The 18,838-nt window shown below is 39.2% G+C and overlaps 2 protein-coding genes across 3 annotated transcripts; both read left to right on the forward strand.

Annotated features, from left to right (window-relative positions):
• Positions 1-2,990: 2,990 nt before the first annotated feature.
• On the forward strand, positions 2,991-6,812 carry cts12 (cathepsin 12). The gene is made up of 8 exons (XM_048252371.1): positions 2,991-3,020; positions 3,304-3,461; positions 3,576-3,698; positions 3,914-4,078; positions 4,252-4,473; positions 4,745-4,913; positions 5,467-5,572; positions 5,788-6,812. Exons 1-8 carry the CDS (start codon positions 3,011-3,013, stop codon positions 5,885-5,887), a joined length of 1,053 nt encoding a protein of 350 aa, XP_048108328.1. The 5' UTR covers positions 2,991-3,010; the 3' UTR covers positions 5,888-6,812.
• A 562-nt stretch (positions 6,813-7,374) lies between these two features.
• ttc39c (tetratricopeptide repeat domain 39C) lies at positions 7,375-18,657 on the forward strand. 2 transcript variants are annotated; one of them, XM_048253617.1, is made up of 15 exons: positions 7,375-7,970; positions 8,053-8,211; positions 8,618-8,666; positions 9,946-10,071; positions 11,408-11,522; positions 12,459-12,825; positions 14,003-14,171; positions 14,310-14,403; positions 14,679-14,786; positions 15,000-15,109; positions 15,226-15,349; positions 15,500-15,597; positions 15,940-16,044; positions 16,460-16,498; positions 16,605-18,657. In XM_048253617.1, the coding sequence occupies exons 2-15, from the start codon at positions 8,063-8,065 to the stop codon at positions 16,692-16,694; spliced, it is 1,743 nt and encodes a 580-aa protein (XP_048109574.1). In that variant the 5' UTR covers positions 7,375-7,970; positions 8,053-8,062; the 3' UTR covers positions 16,695-18,657. The 2 variants fall into 2 exon arrangements, with proteins under 2 accessions (XP_048109574.1, XP_048109573.1); XM_048253616.1 differs by having other exon boundaries at positions 7,375-7,957.
• The last annotated feature ends 181 nt before the right edge of the window (positions 18,658-18,838 follow it).

Genomic DNA, 18,838 nt, shown 5'->3' on the forward strand with positions numbered 1-18,838 from the left:
GTTAAATCCCTCTAAAAGTTAAACATTCAGACATCCATGCAAAGATGTTTACATTAAATTACCATTATAATCAGTGCAATAAAAACAATAATATTCCAGTAGATGAATGTTAAGAAAAAAATGTTTGCATGCATGTGTAAAAACATGAATATTCCTTGTCTGTAAAATTATGTTGGCTAAAGGAATATTGAAGTAGGTATATAAGTGTCAGGTGGTTGAATTTCTTTCTCTCTCTCTCTCTCTCTCTCTCTCTCTGGTTTTGTTTTTGGTTTTGCTGGTTCTTGTATGATATGCCACATTTGTGGCTGGAGCAGGTAAACTGTTGAGAGATTACAGTAATTGTAGAGGGAGTCACACTTTTGATGAAAGACATACAAATATCCATATGTATGACCTCAACGTTATTGATCTCCATTTTAAAAATGGCAATATGTTGTGCCACCTATCCTCTTTGACAGTATCAAGATTTTGGGTTGTTCATCCTTAACCTACAGGATAAACAATATTGATGTACTTTCATGACCATAATGAAAGGTTCTCAAGTGTTTCCATGTTGATGCTGTCATTATATTGACATAGATGTGCTAAAAGTGCCCTTGCATATGCCTGGAACACACCAGATGCTTGGCCTAATGTAGGCCTATGTAAAGGAAGCTCTGTATGTAGGCCTAATAGTACACTTGATAGCTACTGATACATGAATATTTTCAGTGGCTCTCTTATTTGGATATGGATAATATCTTTATTCATCCACCTTTATCCACCTATAGTATAAAAATATCTATTTGAGAAGTTTTGTGAAGAGTCTTTGTGTGCCAATATCAAGTAAACCTGATCTAAAACTGTAATATGGTTTGGGTGTTATATTTCACAATGCAATAAATAAATTAAATAATGTGCAGCAAATAAACACTAACATCGAGACCCCCTAATTGGCCTTTATAGGCCCATTATAGGTTTTGGAGAGGAGAAGCCTACCTTATACCTGCTGGCGTGAAACACATATTTTACACACCATTTTACCTGTCATTTTCATTCTAATGCCCTGCAGGGCAAACTTTTTAACACGTACTGTATAATTATCTCATCACAAACACTGTTATTATCCGGGTTGTCCCAGCACATCATTTTTCACCAAACATATGCTTGAGAATGGTGCTATCATTTGGACAGGTGGGTTGTTTTCTTTAGCCCCTGACAAATACACCTGACTGCCACTGGATGTTTGCCATGCACTTACATTGAACTGCATTTGCACACTTACACCATTTTTTATTACGATTCAGAGCAGAAAAATAACAAGTTTTGGCTTGTTTCAAGTCAGACACAAGACGGTGATGGTATGCTGGCACGAAAAAGTAGGGGTGTCAATCGCAGCGTAAAAGAGGTCTGGGTTTTTCCTGAAACTGCAGTCACTCAAGAGATGTTTAGATAAGTACAGACTGTTCAGAAAGCAACATATTTGTATGATTCTGGAGCTTTTAGGGCTTAACTCTAATCTCAGGGAGCGTACATCGCTGTAATTATCATCAAATGAAAGTTTGAGCTGTAGTCCTTTTCAAACATTCTATGCATCACAGGTTGTAAGACAGGTCAAAACAAACATAAATAAAGTCACCCACATTGAACATGTTCTTGCAAAGTCTTTCCAGTCATTCGGCCATAAGCAACTTATAGACATCAAGGGTTTTGTATCTTCTCTACTTATGAGGTGTATTTTGCAATCATGTTCAGTTCTAGCTTGTTTCTGAGGCCATGCTATGCTCCTATGTTTTTCTTCTGTTTTTTTCTTCTGGTCCGGTGTTTCTGTCATGATCAGATGGGGTGATGTCAGTGAGAGCATCTCCCTTTACCATCCTGCGTAAGGGTTGCCCAGTGAGTGTTAATACATGTCCATAGTGCTGAACAGGCAAAACATGTTTCTGTTCTCTCACATTCATCCTGCAGCTCTGGCATCAAGAGAGCTGGCATTAATGTGTACACAAGAGCTCATTGCTTTGGCAGCCACACACACACTCATCAGACGATGCACCCTCCATGTTTTTTTAGGCTGGGTAGATAGAGTTGATGGTCTGGATGATGACCCATATTTCCTAATTCATTCCACCCGTCTGGTACAGGTTGATCTTTGTCTTGTTCTTCCATTGCCCTGGTGCTTTGCGCCAGAACGCTACAGGGGTGTCAATGGTGCCAGCCTGTAGCCTGACTATAAAGGTGTAATCTTCTCTTCAGCTCGACTCATCCATACCGATACTGGAGATACATCTTGATCTGTGTAACAACTGTTCATTAGTCTTCTGTCTTTTTATTTTTTATTTCAGGGTCTATGAGGCTGTTTGCTTTTTTAAGGTTCAACAGGGTACCCTTGTCTCTCAGTGATGTAACAAACAGTTGGTTTTGGCACTACACCGGGTGGTGCCTCTAATTGACTTTAAAGCTGTCTTGATGGTGGCATTTACTGACTCTTGCACATTGTCTCACAACAGCACATTTCAAATGAGAATGTCAGATTTCAAAACACCCCTATAAAACATTTTGTGAGCATTTTGGTGTAGGGTGACAATTAAACTGATCACACACATGCCTCAAACATTGAGTTGTACCAGATGAGCACCACTTACAACCTCCTACATAATTCATTTATTGCTGATATAAACTCTGTAAACCATGAACTGAAATGAAGTTAATTTCAAATGCAAGGAACACACTAAAGTGCTGTCCCCAAAAACATTTTTAAAAAAGTTGTCCAAATCTAATCTAATATCATCAAAATATCATAAAATTCAGAGCTATTCCAGTGTTGTAGTTGTAGTTGTAGTGTTGTAATTCCAAATGTAACTTTAGGTATTTCCTCTTTAGGTTATGAAACATAATTCATCACATCTTGTTCTTAAGTTGGATTGACGGGAGCACACAGTGTGGTCACACCCCTCACTGAAGGGAATATAAGGAGGAGTGAGCAGGAGTTGAAGACACACTGATTTGCTGCTCTTCCATACAGGATTTATACATGCAGATGGGTGAGTGTTTTTGTTAACATATTAGTTTCATACTTACAAAATTACAGTGCTGAGGATGTTAAAGCTCAGAATAGTACAAGAATTATGGTGAGAGTTTATAAGTGATGTATTTATTTGTAATATCGTAATATGAATATGACTGTGTGCACTTGTCTATGTGTTTAAGTTCTTTGAAAATATGTTGAAAATATGTTTTGTGCTCTACTTGATGGATAATTTAAACCACAGGCAAATTTGACTTATAGGCATGAATTAAAGTTTCTTAAAAATTACAATTCATTAGTCATGTCTCAAGCTTGCTGGATTGGAGGCCTGACCAGAGCATGTCTGGTCATCCTGCTTTTGTGGGGCCCTTACTATGCCACCGCCGACTCAGATGAAGAAATGGAAAGCGAGTGGACAATGTGGAAACAGCAGAATGGTGTGTCATATGATGAAGAGGCAAGTCAACACACTGACCTTGTTAAAAATCCAACTGCAATCCAACTGTACACACACACACACACACACACAGATGTTTTGTTGCCTGTTAAAATTTCAGATGGATGTGTGTAGATGGATGACTTTGAAAGAAAGGGGATTTGGGAGAGCCACTTGAGGTACATCAAAGACAACAATATGAACGTCCTCCAAGGGAGCAGAGGGTTCACCATGGCCATGAACAAATATGGAGACCTGGTTAGTTCAAATTAAATTACTCAAACTAGTTCAAGGACATTATAATGGGCTGTTGGAACTTTCTGTAGAGTTTGGAACTTTCTGTAGAGTTTACTATTCAAATGGCTAAATATGGCCACGTTGCAAAGCTAGATTCTTTTTAAGAGTGGTGTGGTAATTTGCTACATCATAGAAATAGCTTTTTTTTAAAATCTAACTCCTTCCCTTTTCCACAGACCCATCAAGAGTACAAACGTCTGCTGGGGGCCAAAATTAACATACAGAATGCGAAAAGAGGGAAGGATGTGTCTCCACGTAAACTCAGAGCTGGGGCCAAGCGTTTGGGGCTGGCCACCGTGGATTACAGAACTATGGGTTACGTCACTGAAGTCAAGGACCAGGTAGAGTTGTCAAGTTAATATAGTTTGCTAAATAGTCTTATATATAAAGTGTTAAAAAAATATGATCATGAGAGTCATGTGTGCTTCTTTATTAGGAAGCTTAAAAACAGGATGAAATATGAAAAAATCATCAGTAGATATGTATGAAGTTCCTGATTGTGATGTTCTGACAGGGCTTTTGTGGCTCTTGCTGGGCGTTCAGCACAACGGGGGCCATTGAGGGACAGGTGTTTAAGAACACTGGCAAGCTGGTGTCCCTGAGCGAGCAAAACCTGGTGGACTGCTCCAAGTCTTTTGGGACACATGGCTGCAGTGGTGCCTGGATGGCCAACGCCTATGATTATGTGGTGAAAAATGGTCTGCAATCAGCTGACACGTACCCTTATACATCAGTGGTATGTTCTTTGGTTTATTGTAGGTTAGCGTTGAGTTGATACTTAGATATTTTCAGCATATGCGTTATCGTCTTCATAATAATAAAGTAGACAAAATAAATAAGTTAGTAAATAAGTAATTAAGTAATGTTTACTCACCATATTTCTGGGTTTGGGGTTTTCAACTCAATTTTATCTGTTAAAGACTTAAAGTTTAGTTTGGCTATGCATTACAAATCCCAGTCCAATAGAGAGTTGTTCCTAACAAAGGGTTTTTAATGGTTCTTTTTAGGATACCCAGCCTTGTTTCTATGACAACGCCATGGCAGTGGCCAAGATCACTGATTACAGGTTCATACCAGCTGGAGATGAACAGGCCTTGGCTGATGCTGTGGCAACTGTTGGGCCGATCACAGTTGCTATTGATGCTGACCACACCAGTTTCCTGTTTTACAGCTCAGGTACAGTATGTTACTCCCCCATTTCTCAGAACAGAATCAATGAGACTGAAATGAGACTCTTTCAATACACAAAATGACTTTGTGCTGAGCACAAAGTTTAATTCAAGAAAAAATGTTAATAAAATTAAATTGAATTAAAGGAAATTAATTTACAATATCATTTGTATAATAGAAATGATCATGTAGTAGATATTCTATATACAAAAAAGTGCAGCAATACAAAAAGAAAATCAAATTTAATTTAAAGTATTTTAAGTTCAATTCACAACACTCTTTCAAAATAACAGTTTCAAACGCATTTTAACGATAAACTTACTTATAAAATGGACAATGGCGCCTCTGACACAGCGGATGCGTGTCTGGAATGCCTGGTATCGCAACTTTGTTAAACCCTGCAGAAGCATGACCCTCTTTGTCAGTTCTTGACACACTTGATACTGCCATATCCAGTATGTTGAAATTTGACATCAAGGGGTATACTAGTTACCATATTGTGTTGCTTTAAGAAAAATGAACTCTTAGTACTGTTATTCCTCTGAAACTGCCCTGACAGGGATCTATGAGGAGCCTCTCTGCAGCCCTCAGGGCCTAAGCCATGCAGTGGTGCTGGTGGGCTATGGCTCAGAGGGAGGGAAGGACTACTGGATCATCAAAAACAGGTGGGCACACTACCAGACACCACTGTGTCTTATTATACAATGGCGTTATTGTCTAATCCCCCCCCCCCCATCTCTGAATTATCTTGTATGTTTCCTAATGGTTGTTCTAATACGGTGAAAATACATCTCCTAACATGCTAAATCAATAACATTCTGTGGTCTTCAGATTCGAGACAGTAATAGTCAGCCTCTTCCTTGTCTTCTTGTCTTTTCAGCTGGGGCTCAGGGTGGGGAGAGGGAGGATACATGCGGCTTATCCGAAATGGAAATAACACCTGTGGAATTGCCAGCTACGCCCTCTATCCAGTCATGTAAACAGCGATTAATCAAAAAGTCAACACATTTATTTGTGATTAATAATAAAAAAAATTGGCAATTATTTTTTTCCTTAAGCAAAAAGGCAATTACTGTAGCATGTGTCTTTGTTTTGTCATTGTAGTTGTCTTAGTAGTATGATGTTTACTGAGGGCAAACCATGACTCAGTGACACAGTAAGCAGACATCTGTGCCTATAAGCTGACTCAACAAGAAGAGCCAGTTTATGATGAGATGCACTATTTTCCCTTTATGCCATTTCTTTCTCTAGAACAGTCTTTGTGTATGGTAGGGTTTGTAATGCAATGCTACTTGTTTTCTTTTGTGTGCATTTGCATGGTTGTTTGTGTTTACATTACACTGTCTGTATCAGAGCACGATCGGTTTTATTATTGTTGTTATTCAAGCCCAATTGTTTTCATACGTGCATTTCTTTCTCCAGAACAGTCTTTGTGTATGGTAGGGTTTGTAATGCTGTCAGATACCGTCTGAGAGACTGTGTTGGACTCGCCAAATTTTTTATGTTTTGTAATCAGCATATCTGTTCATGTTTATGTGAGTGTATCATTGTAAATGCACTGTAAAACACACATTTTGGTGCTCAGATCATGGTGCTCTTAATGCTTCAAAAGGATACATTTTACAAATGTTATTGTCTTTATTAACTTCCGAGGTTCAGTAAATGTTAAACCATTGAGAGACTGCTTGAATAGATATACAAAAAATAAATAGAATAACATTCTAACAATCGTGTAAAAAAAAAAACATACACACACCATAAACTGTGTTTATTCATTGAATAACTGTATTACAGCTGATGTCTGCTCTGATCGGTGCACTGCCTTTTTTGTTCATTGTATGCTAACCACCACACAACCAAGTCAATATGAAAAGAATGAAAACATGAACAGCATTTTCAAAAAGAGCTTTTTCTTACTTTTTGTTTTTGGGATGGGGGTGGGGGGTTATCCAGTGAAAAGGCAGTTTTGCTTTCAAAAGGGTCTTATAATTTATTAATGAGAGTGCTGCTTCCCTACTAGAGAGCATCCACTGGCCAGTCCATATGAGCCTCTTCAAATACCCTTTATGTCTGTCTCTCAGTCTCTCTTCCTGTTCTTAGGGTGTGGTCCTAATAGAATGTTAAACCTACATTGGCCTGCTGGGATGAAATATATTTACTGCTTTATATTAGATGAATACAAAGTTGCAGTTTAATGACAGTGTTTACATTTTTCAATAATACTGTCATTGAACATTTCCAAAAGTTACAGGCAACCACGAATAGGCTATGCAAACAGCCTTGGCATACACAGCATAGACCAATAAACATATTCCTAGAAAATAAATGACCTAAGAAAAAAACTAATGACCTGTCTGTCCAGCAGCACATGCAATCACATGGACGAAATAGGGCTCTCTAAATAGTGGGCATGTGATGCTGACTCTGTGTATTGACTGTCCGCAAGCTTACCCGCCAGACACGTCGTTGCGTCGAGGGTGAAAGGTTGTAGCTTGTCATCACTGCCGCGATAGATTGATCTTAGCAACCATAGGGAGTGGGTGGGAGGAGTGGCTCACGCGGGCATCGGCTTTGACAAAGCTCTGCCATATACAGCTAATGTGAAACAAGCACAGATCATAGCCTATCTGTCAATCCTCATCCTTTTTACGAGCGCTGAATCAGCGACATCCAGTCTGTTGGAACGACTAGCAGCTGAGAGATTGAGGAATACTGCGTCGTGCGGACCGGATTGGAAAATAAGCATTTCATCTCGTTATGTAATTGCACGGGTGCAGCGTCTGGATGATTATGTATACACCACTGGACTTCCAGCAAGAATGACGAAATCATAGTGCTGTGAGGCTGGGAAAGAGGATTTGCCGAGGACACAATATGTTTTGTTTCCAACAATGATGCAATGGGAATTCATATGATTGCATTCATTGTTTTTCGCATCTGAGGCGCTAGTTGTTGGCCCGGTGCTCTGATGCTCCAGTGACCGCTGAACAAAAAAACGAGGGACGTGTCTGTTTTAGAGGAAGGTGCTTAGCTTCAGCCGTGCCAATGAGGTTCGTTTTAAATGTATGTTAATATTTAGTGCCTTTACTCTTCCCTTTTTATATTAATTTCATATCACGACTTCACCACCTTGCCCTGTTTCAAGCTTCCAGACAATGGCGGGGCCTAACCAATCTCGGCAAGAGCAGCAGCAGGTAGAGGAGAAAGCCAATCAAATTGATGATGCAGAGCTAGCTCTTCAAGGCATCAATATGCTCCTTAACAACGGTTTTAAAGAGAGCGATGAGCTTTTCAGAAAATACAGGTAAGTGTCTAATTATATAAAATATTTTACTTTGAAGGTCTTCGGTTATTGCTTAATATAAGACAAGTGCATTACCCTAGGCATTGTTTATTGTAAAATCAAATCATTATTTGTGTACAAGATTAGGCTACTGTAGATTGTAGACCTTTTGCCTTTTTATGTAGGCTACTGTCTGTTTATAACCAACTGACCATCCATCTGTTTGTATTATTGACATAAATTAGATCTTGGAAGACCTGAATGAATGAATTAAATAGATTGGTGCTTCAGAAGTTGTAGTAAATAGGCTATTCGTTTTAGAATAAAATAATTAGAATCAAACTAGTTACTAATTACGTTGTTGCCCTAATTATGTTAAGTTTCTCCTTCTAAATGAACTAAAATGGCATTTTCCTACATTTTCCAGAACCCACAGTCCTCTGATGAGTTTTGGAGCCAGTTTTGTCAGCTTCTTGGTAAGTCATGGTTATACTTGATGGCTAATTTGCAATGACCATTCATTATTTTAAGATCTGTTTGTATTGTGCTTGAGCATCTAATGCCTTCTCAGTATGTACACAACAGTGAATTTCCTCAGGATTTTCTTTTGTGTGCATTTGCATGGTTGTTTGTGTTTACATTACACTGTCTGTATCAGAGCACGATCAGTTTTTATTATTGTTGTTATTCAAGCCCAATTGTTTTCATACGTGCATCTGTGTTTACCAAAGAGAATCCAAGAGTTACGGGAAAGAGGAGGAGTGGCAGGCAGGGGAAAGACAGATGGGACAGGAAGTGGGCAAGAGGCCTCTGCACACCATAATCAAGCAGGCCCCTGATCCATCCATTCAAGTCAGAAAGGGGGCAGTGTGATGTGAATGATGATCTCTGTTAGATGTACTGTAAATAAGCGCCTGTTACAGTTGATAGACATTAAGCACTGACCAAGATTATTACTCGTGTTGATCCAGGGAGTAGTGATGTGTTTCAGACAAACGGCTTTATAAAGGCAGAATGACAATAGAATTTCCTGAAAATTAATGTTCATCTATTTTGCTATATTGTGAAAACCTGGGGCACTTCTGCTTCTTTGCAGAGAAAAAGGGCAGTTTACAAACACACACACATAATTCACACACGCGTCCAATTTTCACTACACATTGAATAAAGGTCTCTTTGTATCCTGTATTGTGAGCCCCATTGTGTAATGTAGCCAATCTGTTTACCACCTGCTAAAAATTCTTGATGTCTTATAAAAGCATTTCCTGACCTAGAAGAGCAATAAACACACAGCTTCACACAGTTTGCGCCAGCTGTGATGTAACCCATTAATCAGCTGCTTTTGCTAACCATGGCTCTTGTCAGCTCTTGACACTATGATCTGGTGTGCTGGTGACCTGAGCAGATATTAGAGAGAATGTCAAGAGCTGGTCCCACCATGTGTTTTTCTCTTTTCCTCACATCCACGGATTTGCCCCATGGCTTTTCTGTGGTGATATACAGTATATTACATGTAGTCTTTAAGGTGTAGAGGCAGGAAGTTGTTAAAAAGCATTTGCTTACTGTATGTGGTTACTTATGGTGCTTATAATGTTATGATGGAGGTGGTACAGTAAAAGTTGTGTTGTATATCATCCATTGTGTTGTATATCATCTCACTAAAACTTATATTGTCTCTTCACATTTCTGCCCCCTCCTATTGATGAAATGTGTCTGTTATGCCATGTTACTAAGAATGTGTGTCTGTGTGTGTAGAATGCAATGATGACCTTTGAGGATGAGAAAATGCAAACAGCATGTGATGACCTGAAGACAACAGAGAAGCTTTGTGAGAGTGATGTTGGGGTCATTGAGACCATCCGTAACAAAATTAAGAAGAGTGTAAGTCTTTGTGGTTTTTTATTTGCTTGTCCAAGCCCTTTGTCTTTCTCTGTGCATCTTTTGTGGGCCTCTTTTGTGTAGGAGTTATTAATGTGCAGTTATTATTGTGAAGTGAAACAAATATTTGGAACCAACCTTGATCAGTTACAGGCTTCCTTTGATGACCATTAGCCATGGTGCTCTGTACGAAACAGTAGTTTACATAAATGCCCCTAGATATTTTATCCGTGCTATTCCACAAACAGATTATTCCAAACACCATTTTAGCTAAAGAGTGCTGCTTTCTTTTTTAAACATATCTCAACGGGAAATGTTTTCTTGGAAAACTTCTTGGAGCCAGAAAGAGAAATAAAATGGAACTGTAATGTTTTAGTCAAAAAGCCCTGTAATAGTGACTGTATGAACTTTCAATGATAAATAACAACAGGTGTTTGTTTACAGTGGATGTTTCCTTGGATACCATGATCACACTAAGTTATGGTATTTTAGACAGGGACAAGGGAGAAGTAAAGTAGTTCTTGCACAACACAGGATGAATTTAACCATTTTGAGAATGAGAATACTGGACATTTTAAATACTTATGAATAAATGGGGTGTTGGATATTATCAGTATCAAGTTCCCAGGCACTGTGTAGGAATTCAGGCCATTTCAGATTTGATTATGTATAATAACTTTAATATTTCTGTTTTTTAACATTTCTGAAAAAAGAAATTCTTGTATTAAGCCCTGAATGAATCTATGATGACACATTGTTCATGTTACATATACTGTCATATAGTAAGATATTACATATATACATATATATACTGCAAAAAAAAATTAAGGGAACACTTCAATCATACACTGATCGGTACTCTGACACTGTTTGGTTCTGAGCACAAGTAAAACTTTTGAGGCTAGTGTTTTATTTTGCAAGAACTGTCAGACATTCTGTGAATGTAGTTTGAGAAGGGAGAAAAGGGTGGAAGGTTTCAATAAATAGATACACTAGGGCTGTGCCATATCATATCTCATATTGTATATTGTGATCATTCTTCTATAGTGTAAGATTTTACATATTGCAATATTCATTTTGTTATGATATTTTTGCATAGCTTTGTACACCTCCATGCATGAAAAGATGCCCCTGTGCCTTTTTGGTAGAGCTGTGAGAATTTTTTTTTTTCAGTTGTACACAAATATAATGTATGACGGTATGTATTAACTATAATCTTTTTGCCATATTGAAATCGACATTTTTCTGGCATATTTCCCTGGCCCTAATATACAGTTTCATATGTTGTGTAGAGTGTCAATTTTTATTATTTTTTAAAATTATATTTTGGTTCTTATAGGTGGACAGTCAGAGGCCAGAGGTGACTGTGGTGGATCGTTTGCAGAGGCAGATCATTGTGGCCGACTGCCAGGTTTACCTTGCCGTCCTCTCCTTCGTGAAACAGGAACTCTCAGGTCAGAGTTAAGAGATCGAAGTAGAATTTTTGTCACCTTTGTTGGAGGTTGGATGAGAGTATTTTGATCTGTGTTGTGTTATGCATGAATCATAGTCATTCTTTGAAAGAGTGGTGTTACATGAGCTTCAGTCTGCAGGGAAATGCTTTCACATGAATTATGAGGATGCAGCAAACTGCTGGTGCATATTTTATCTTTTTCGTAAAGTATCTGCTTAGAAAGACGTCTTTTTTTACTGCAAATGTCATGTTATGCAAGGACGTGATGGCTAGCAGCCAGACCAGTGGATACCCTGTCTCTGCTAAATTACTGAAGCTAAACAGGTGTGGGGATGGTTAGTGCTTGGAGAGACTTCCTGGGAAAACCAAGCTGCTGCTGGAAGTGGTGTTGGTGAGCGGCTAGTTGGTGGTAATCTTCTCTCTGGTCAAAAATCAAACCCTCGTAAAATGACGGGTACACTGTGCTTTAGGAGATGCCGTCCATCAGATAAGATGTTAAGCCGATGTCCTGATTCACTGTGGTCTTGAAAGATCTCATGACACTTAGAAAGGAGACTAAGGGGGTCCCCAGAGTCCTGGCTAAATTCTCCACTTGGCTTATTCAATCTGGCCCCCTAATCATTTCCCAGTGTAATTGGCTCATTCATTCCCTCTCTCCACCTAAAGCTGGTGTGTGGTAAGCATTCTGGCGCATAATGGCTGCCATGCATCACTCAGGTTGGTGCTAAACATTGGTGATGTTAGTGAGGCTCCCCCTTTACTGTAAATCTTTGCGTCTGTTGAAAAGCTATACAAATGTTTGGCCACTCTGTGCCACTGCATACTATACATAATTAACTAAAAACCTCCGCATCTCTTTAAATAGTAGGAGCGTTTTTTATCAGATATACCATCATCAGAAGCCCCTAAGACAGACTTATGTCCTTTTTTCCTGCAGCTTACATTAAAGGAGGCTGGATCCTCCGTAAGGCTTGGAAAATGTTTAACAAGTGCTACAGTGACATCAATCAGCTGCAGGAGTCCTGCCGTCAGAAGTCACCCGACCAGCAGGATGCGCTTTCCTCAGACCAGGCCAATCACAACATGCCAGCCGGCGAGGCTGAGGGGGTCACTGCGGAGGCCCTCAGCCGCCTGAAGGGCTCCGTCAGCTTTGGCTATGGCCTGTTCCATCTCTGCATTTCCATGGTGCCGCCTCACCTCCTCAAGATCGTCAACCTGCTGGGTTTCCCCGGCGATCGGCACCAAGGCCTGGCCTCCCTGGCATACGCCAGTGAGAGCAAGGACATGAAGGCTCCACTGGCAACGTAAGCCCTTACGCGTTACTGCACAGACATTTTTATCTGTTTGTCTGTATGTCCATCCATCCATCTGTCTGTCCATCTGTTGTATTTTTTGTATTTTGTATATTTTTCAAATCAAATGTTTTTTATTTTGTATTTTTACTGGACCTTAGCCAGAGTAAAGGGCCGTTCACACCAAGAATGATAACTATAACGATAACATCAAAAAAGTATCATTCTAGCTAATGTCATCCCCTTTAGATATTCATAAATTAGTCATTATAATTACTGCACCAGTGCAGTGCCACTGAAGTGGACGATATGTACCGTCCGTATGAGACAGTTTTTATAGTCTTTACAAATATTTATTCTGTAGAATCATGCCATCTTTCAGCAAAAGTCTTATCACGTAGAGAAGTAGCCTCATTGACACCAGACCCTTCTCAATTGAGAGTGGGTTTGGAAAGTGTTAATTGATTTATGACTTCCAGGAGGGGTGTAACTAGGAGTGAAATTAAACAAATTGGTGCATTAAACTCTTACCAAATCGTTTCAGAAGGGTAGCAATCTTGTAAATTAAGGTTTTTAATAGTCGTTTACTCAATTCCAAAGAAATACACGTCCATGCCAGATTTACGTGCCGTGTTTTAGGGACATTGGAAATGGGATTCAATGGCCTCTTGGCCAGGTGGACCTGCAGAGCAAATCTCAAATTTGCTGAACGTTCGTATAGGTATTCCCAGGCTAGTAGAGAAGTTTTCCTAATGGGTGAAAGAAGACTGACTATTTCTCAGAAATCAGTGGAAGGATTCAATACAGCCAGTCTTTAATTTGCCTTGCTGTTCCTTTGATTTGTGGTAAGCAGCTTTGCCTGCTGAGATAGTTCATGCTTGTAGCCTAGAGGCTGACAGATTGTTACTTGCAATCTAAGAATAGCCGTGGACTACATGCATAATCAAGTTGTGCAGTTGTGTGGGACCAAAAACTGCTGCTGGATGTACTGTAACTTGTCTGTAATAGTGCTTAAAAAGAAAGATTTTACACTCAAGTTATCATTGCCCTTTACACACTAGCTGTAAATAGTCTAAATATATATATTATAATATACACTAAAAAAGTGTACAAATAACAGAAAAAAATGGTGTATTAAATCTGATATGTTGCTGATACTGTTATAATGTGTGTCATTTATCATGTTTAGCTTGGCACTCCTGTGGTACCATACAGTAGTGCAGCCCTTCTTTGCTGTGGATGGATCGGACTCGCGAGCTGGACTGCTGGAGGCCAAGGCTATACTTCAGAAAAAGTCAGTGGTGTACCCCAACTCCTCTCTCTTTATCTTCTTCAGAGGAAGAGTGCAGAGGCTTGAGGTTTGTGTGTTTCCTATCTATTTTGTGCATACATACAGTACATGCATGTATTTGAAATGATGAGCTTTTCTTACAAACATTCTTTTTCCACCTACTGTATGTTGTATTTGATGAGTGAAGTGTCCTTTGGTCTTTCAGTGCCAGATCAACTCTGCTCTTACATCTTTCCATGATGCTTTGGACCTCGTCTCAGACCAAAGAGAGATACAGCATGTGTGTCTGTATGAGATTGGTATGGAAAGCTAAACACATGCACATGCACACATACACACACACACACACACACACACACACACACACACAGTATGGCCGATTTACATGTAGATATATAATTTATCTTGTAGACACATCTAATCGCCATGTACACTACAAGCTGACTTAAATACAACTACAGTAACCTACTGAATGTAATCAACTCATCCCTAGTCCCTCTTCTTATGCCTCTTTTCTCTGTCTTCATTTATTTATATTTTTCTCACTGGTATTACTGTGGTAAACAAACTGCAGGTTGGTGCAGCATGATTGAGCTAAACTTTGAGGACGCTTACAAGGCATTTGAGAGACTGAAGAATGAATCTCGGTGGTCACAATGCTATTATGCCTACTTGACTGGAGGTAATGAATCTTTACACCTCTGCTCTACACTTTACCCCTTTATCACCTCCTTTTCAGTGATATGAGGTAGTTCCTAATTTATAGAACCACAGTTACAAAGGGAATAAATAACAGCTGAACATCTTACATAAGGATAGATACACCATATTGGTCTATCACTTTGACCATTTCTGTACAGTTGAAAAAGCTGATTTCGTCTTTCATCCTGTTAAGTGTGTCAGGGGGCCTCTGGAGATCTGGAGGGAGCCAGAGGCATCTTCAAAGATGTGCAGAAGCTGTTTAAACGGAAGAACAATCAGATAGAGCAGTTTGCACTCCGAAAAGTAGGTTTGAACAGTTTACAGTCATTTCAAGGCTGAAATAAATCAGAATTGTGGATTATTCTGTTTTCCTAATGGCTCTGTTCAATCTGCTTTTTCCCCTTTCTTCTATCAACCAGGCTGAAAGGCTTCGAAAAATATCTCCGACGAGAGAGCTTTGTATCCTAGGGGTGGTGGAGGTGCTCTATCTGTGGAAGGCTTTGCCTAACTGCTCAGCCACAAAACTCCAGGTCATGAGCCAAGGTCAGAAGAACTTGAGCTACAGTTGTATTTACACAAAGCTGAACATATTAAGAAATGTCAAACTGCATGTTCTCACCCACAGTGTTTTTGTTTGATAAGCTTTTTCAATCTATCGATTGATATGTATTAATTGTACACTTTATTGATCAGTTCTACAAGGCCTGGAGGACCCATCTAGCTATGGACTGAGACATCTGCTCCTTGGTGCCATACAGAAATGTCTTGGAAATATTAAAGATGCAGTTCAGGTAAGTTACTAAATGCAAACGTTTGGGTACAGGATATATAAAGGATATATGTCACGTCTAACATCAAAATATTTCCAATCCAAATACTGTCGGTGAAGTTGAGGTAATTTGGGAGTGTTCGATCTTACCAACTGATTGTTACCATTAAAATCAAATAAAATGTATGAATATATACTATACTTTACACTATAATGAAATACTGTATAACACACAGTACTTTACACAGGACCTGTGATCAAGAACCTACTAGACCTCAATAACCTTAACTAATCTTTCTGTCATTTTCTTCCAGAAACAGAAATGATCATTTTCTGAGTGCATGTTGTGACTTTGTTTTTCCAGTCCTTCCAGCTGGCAGCTAGAGATGACCTGGGCCGGCAGACTAACTCATACATACAACCGTATTCTGTCTACGAACTTGGGTGCATGCTGCTCACCAAGCCTGAGGTAGAGTGAACGCTTTCTCACTTTGGACTCCATACACAGGATTGCTATGCAACAGGCCTCATCTGTGTTAATGGCTGTGATTCATTTAATTATTGGTATTAAAAACAAGCCCAATGGAAAATGCCCTGTCTCTGAATCTACCGCAGGCTCTTTCAGAGGGAAAAACGTAAATCAGGACAAAATGTCTCAACCAGTCTGTTAATCACATACTCCAGTCGAGGCAGGACATGCCATTTTTACAGGAGTTGAGTTTCTATTTTAGATTTTGGATTGTTAATAACTTAAGCAGTAACATAATCTGAAGATAGTCTGGGGGGTCACATGAAGCTTGTATGTTACAAACACATGTAAAACGTTTGCATGATTGTAAGATGGAAACCCTCAGTACATTTGACTTTTGTAATTCCTTTTGCAGACGGTGGGAAAGGGACGCTCACTGCTTCTTCAGTCAAAGGTAAGACAGCTACAATAACTCATTCACACTAAAATAACTTAACTGTTTGGGTGGTGTACATGTGATTAGTCCCTAATTCTTGGACTCTCGCTCACTTGTTCTGCAGGATAACTACTCTGGTTATGATTTTGAAAACCGACTTCATGTTCGTATCCATTCTGCCCTGGCGTCTTTGAAGGAAGTGGTTCCCCAGTGATGTCATCAGTCTAAGGAAGTCATTGTTCAGTTCCCACCCCCACCTCAGACCTCTGCACTTTTTTGTCCTTTTTAAACAACAATTATTAGCCATCTGAATTGACAGTGATATACATTTTACAAACAAAAAAGCATTTTATTGTTACCTTACGTCACTTGTATTCCTGTGAAACTGTTTGTAACGTTCTTCAGTAATTACATCAGTTTATTATTGATCACTTGAGGTTTGAAAAGAGTATGGGCTGGTGGGCATTCTATTTTGGTGCTGGAGGATGATGGAAAAAAATATTAATGCCAAGTGTAACACCACATTTCAGGCGTTTTGAGCCGAGGACCGTGGCTCTCCTTTTCTAACCGATACCTCATGTGTGTTTCATCTAATGGCCTGTGGAATCCATCAGTGACACTCTTGGTCTATCTCCTTTGTCTCATTCTACATATTTTTTTAAAATAACAGCAAACATGAGTACAGAGTCTTAGCCGTACTCTATGTCAAAGGATTTATTTTTACCCTTTTCAAGTCACATGAGAATGAAAATGAAATTTTTTGGTTGAATAACTGCTTCCTGGGCAGTAGGGATTATACAGTTCACTGCTATCCGTTTGCAATTATATAGAGCATAATATGTCATATTTGCCAAGACGGTCATCCTAGATTAAACCCACTTAATTATTTGGATGGATATGCTGTACTTTTCACTGCATTATTACCAAGTTGTATTTTTCACGATTTCCGTCATCTCAGGCCACCTGGCAGTCACGTTTGAGCCCAGTGCGACTGGTCTTTTATTGCAATTCTTCATGACCTTGTTAGTATACTTAAAAGTGTTATGAGCTAGAATACCGTACACTTTTCATCGTAGTTCAAACTAGTGCGCACTCCCACCATATTACACACCTGTATAGCTTAATAGATGAATACTTAAGTTCTTCTTACTGGAGATAACCAGTGCATCCTTACAGTATATTTGCCTTAAAATGGCAGTATCAGTGTTTTTCAGTGTCACCACTTGTGTTTTTACAACCTGTTTTTTTTCTCTTGATAACCATAGATTTTAGCAAACACTCAGATGGAATCTGTTGACCATCATGCCTAATCGCAGAACTTACAACAAAGAGAATTCTATAAAGTTCTGGCCATGAGTTTAATCATTTCATTACATGCGCTTTGTCAAAACGACAGCCAGTCCTTTTCTTTACCTCCATACTAGTGACAAGTGCAGCTCCCAGACTTAAATCATTGAAGCAGGGTAACAGAATATCACAACAAAATATGCACTTTGAGGTGTGGGAAATGAGCAATAAAAAGAATAGTTATTTAAAAACCGTGCTGATTCTGTGGAAGGTTGTTAAGAAAAGCTTTGCTGCACTTTGTTCTCATGTGTGCTTTATCTCACTCAGTGTACTGTAGCAAGGATGTCCATATTTAATTTGATCTAATATTTGTGTGTTAATGTGTATGTGGCTTCCCACCCAAATGTCAAGTGGATTGAAAATATTGGCGTACCGTTCATGTGACCATGCCATGGTATTGAATGGATGGGTGGTCATCTCACATAGACACCCAACTTTTATTCTCCTACAAAGGAGTAGTGCACAACAACATCAGTTCATTGATGATGAACCTATGCTTGACCCTATGCTTTCAAGTCCCAAGCTTTTGACTGGAAATTCATAAAGTCATTGAAATGAGGCTGGGGATTGCCAAGGGTCATTCTTTTACTCTTGTTTCGCTTCTGACCAGAAGATAGTGAACATAAAGTGAATTAAGTGAGGACTTGAGTTGTGCATACTCTTCATAGGCGATGCACTGTAAAGAGTGGGAAGTCTACAAAGTCTCAGGGGATGGGGGAGTTATGGAAGTGAAATGGTTAATTTTTCAGCAGGAACTGGTTTTCCTGCATGTTGTGTTTTCTCTCCAAAACTGGGTTAGCTGTAACAATAAAGTACAATATTACCAATGACCTGAATTATGTGTTGGACAAGAAGGTGGATTTTTGTTTTGTGCACGAGCTGCTGTAGTTATTTAATAACAAATTTAACTATTATGTTCACTATGATGATGTCGCATTATTGACTTGTCGCAGTCTGTCTTGGAAGAAATTAAGAGTCATTGTGACGAAACGGCTACTTTGCGTCATTCAT

This window comes from Alosa alosa, chromosome 9, assembly GCF_017589495.1.
Source record: "Alosa alosa isolate M-15738 ecotype Scorff River chromosome 9, AALO_Geno_1.1, whole genome shotgun sequence".
Lineage (NCBI taxonomy): Eukaryota > Metazoa > Chordata > Actinopteri > Clupeiformes > Clupeidae > Alosa > Alosa alosa.

Bases quoted from the DNA above. Each gene is read 5' to 3' on its own strand.
- ttc39c (XM_048253616.1), top strand. The intron at 12,826-14,002 runs GTAAGCCCTTAC...TATCATGTTTAG, and splicing joins ATGAAGGCTCCACTGGCAAC to CTTGGCACTCCTGTGGTACC. The intron at 16,045-16,459 runs GTAGAGTGAACG...TTCCTTTTGCAG, and splicing joins TGCTGCTCACCAAGCCTGAG to ACGGTGGGAAAGGGACGCTC.
- cts12 (XM_048252371.1), top strand. The intron at 4,474-4,744 runs GTATGTTCTTTG...GGTTCTTTTTAG, and splicing joins CGTACCCTTATACATCAGTG to GATACCCAGCCTTGTTTCTA. The intron at 4,914-5,466 runs GTACAGTATGTT...CTGCCCTGACAG, and splicing joins TTTCCTGTTTTACAGCTCAG to GGATCTATGAGGAGCCTCTC.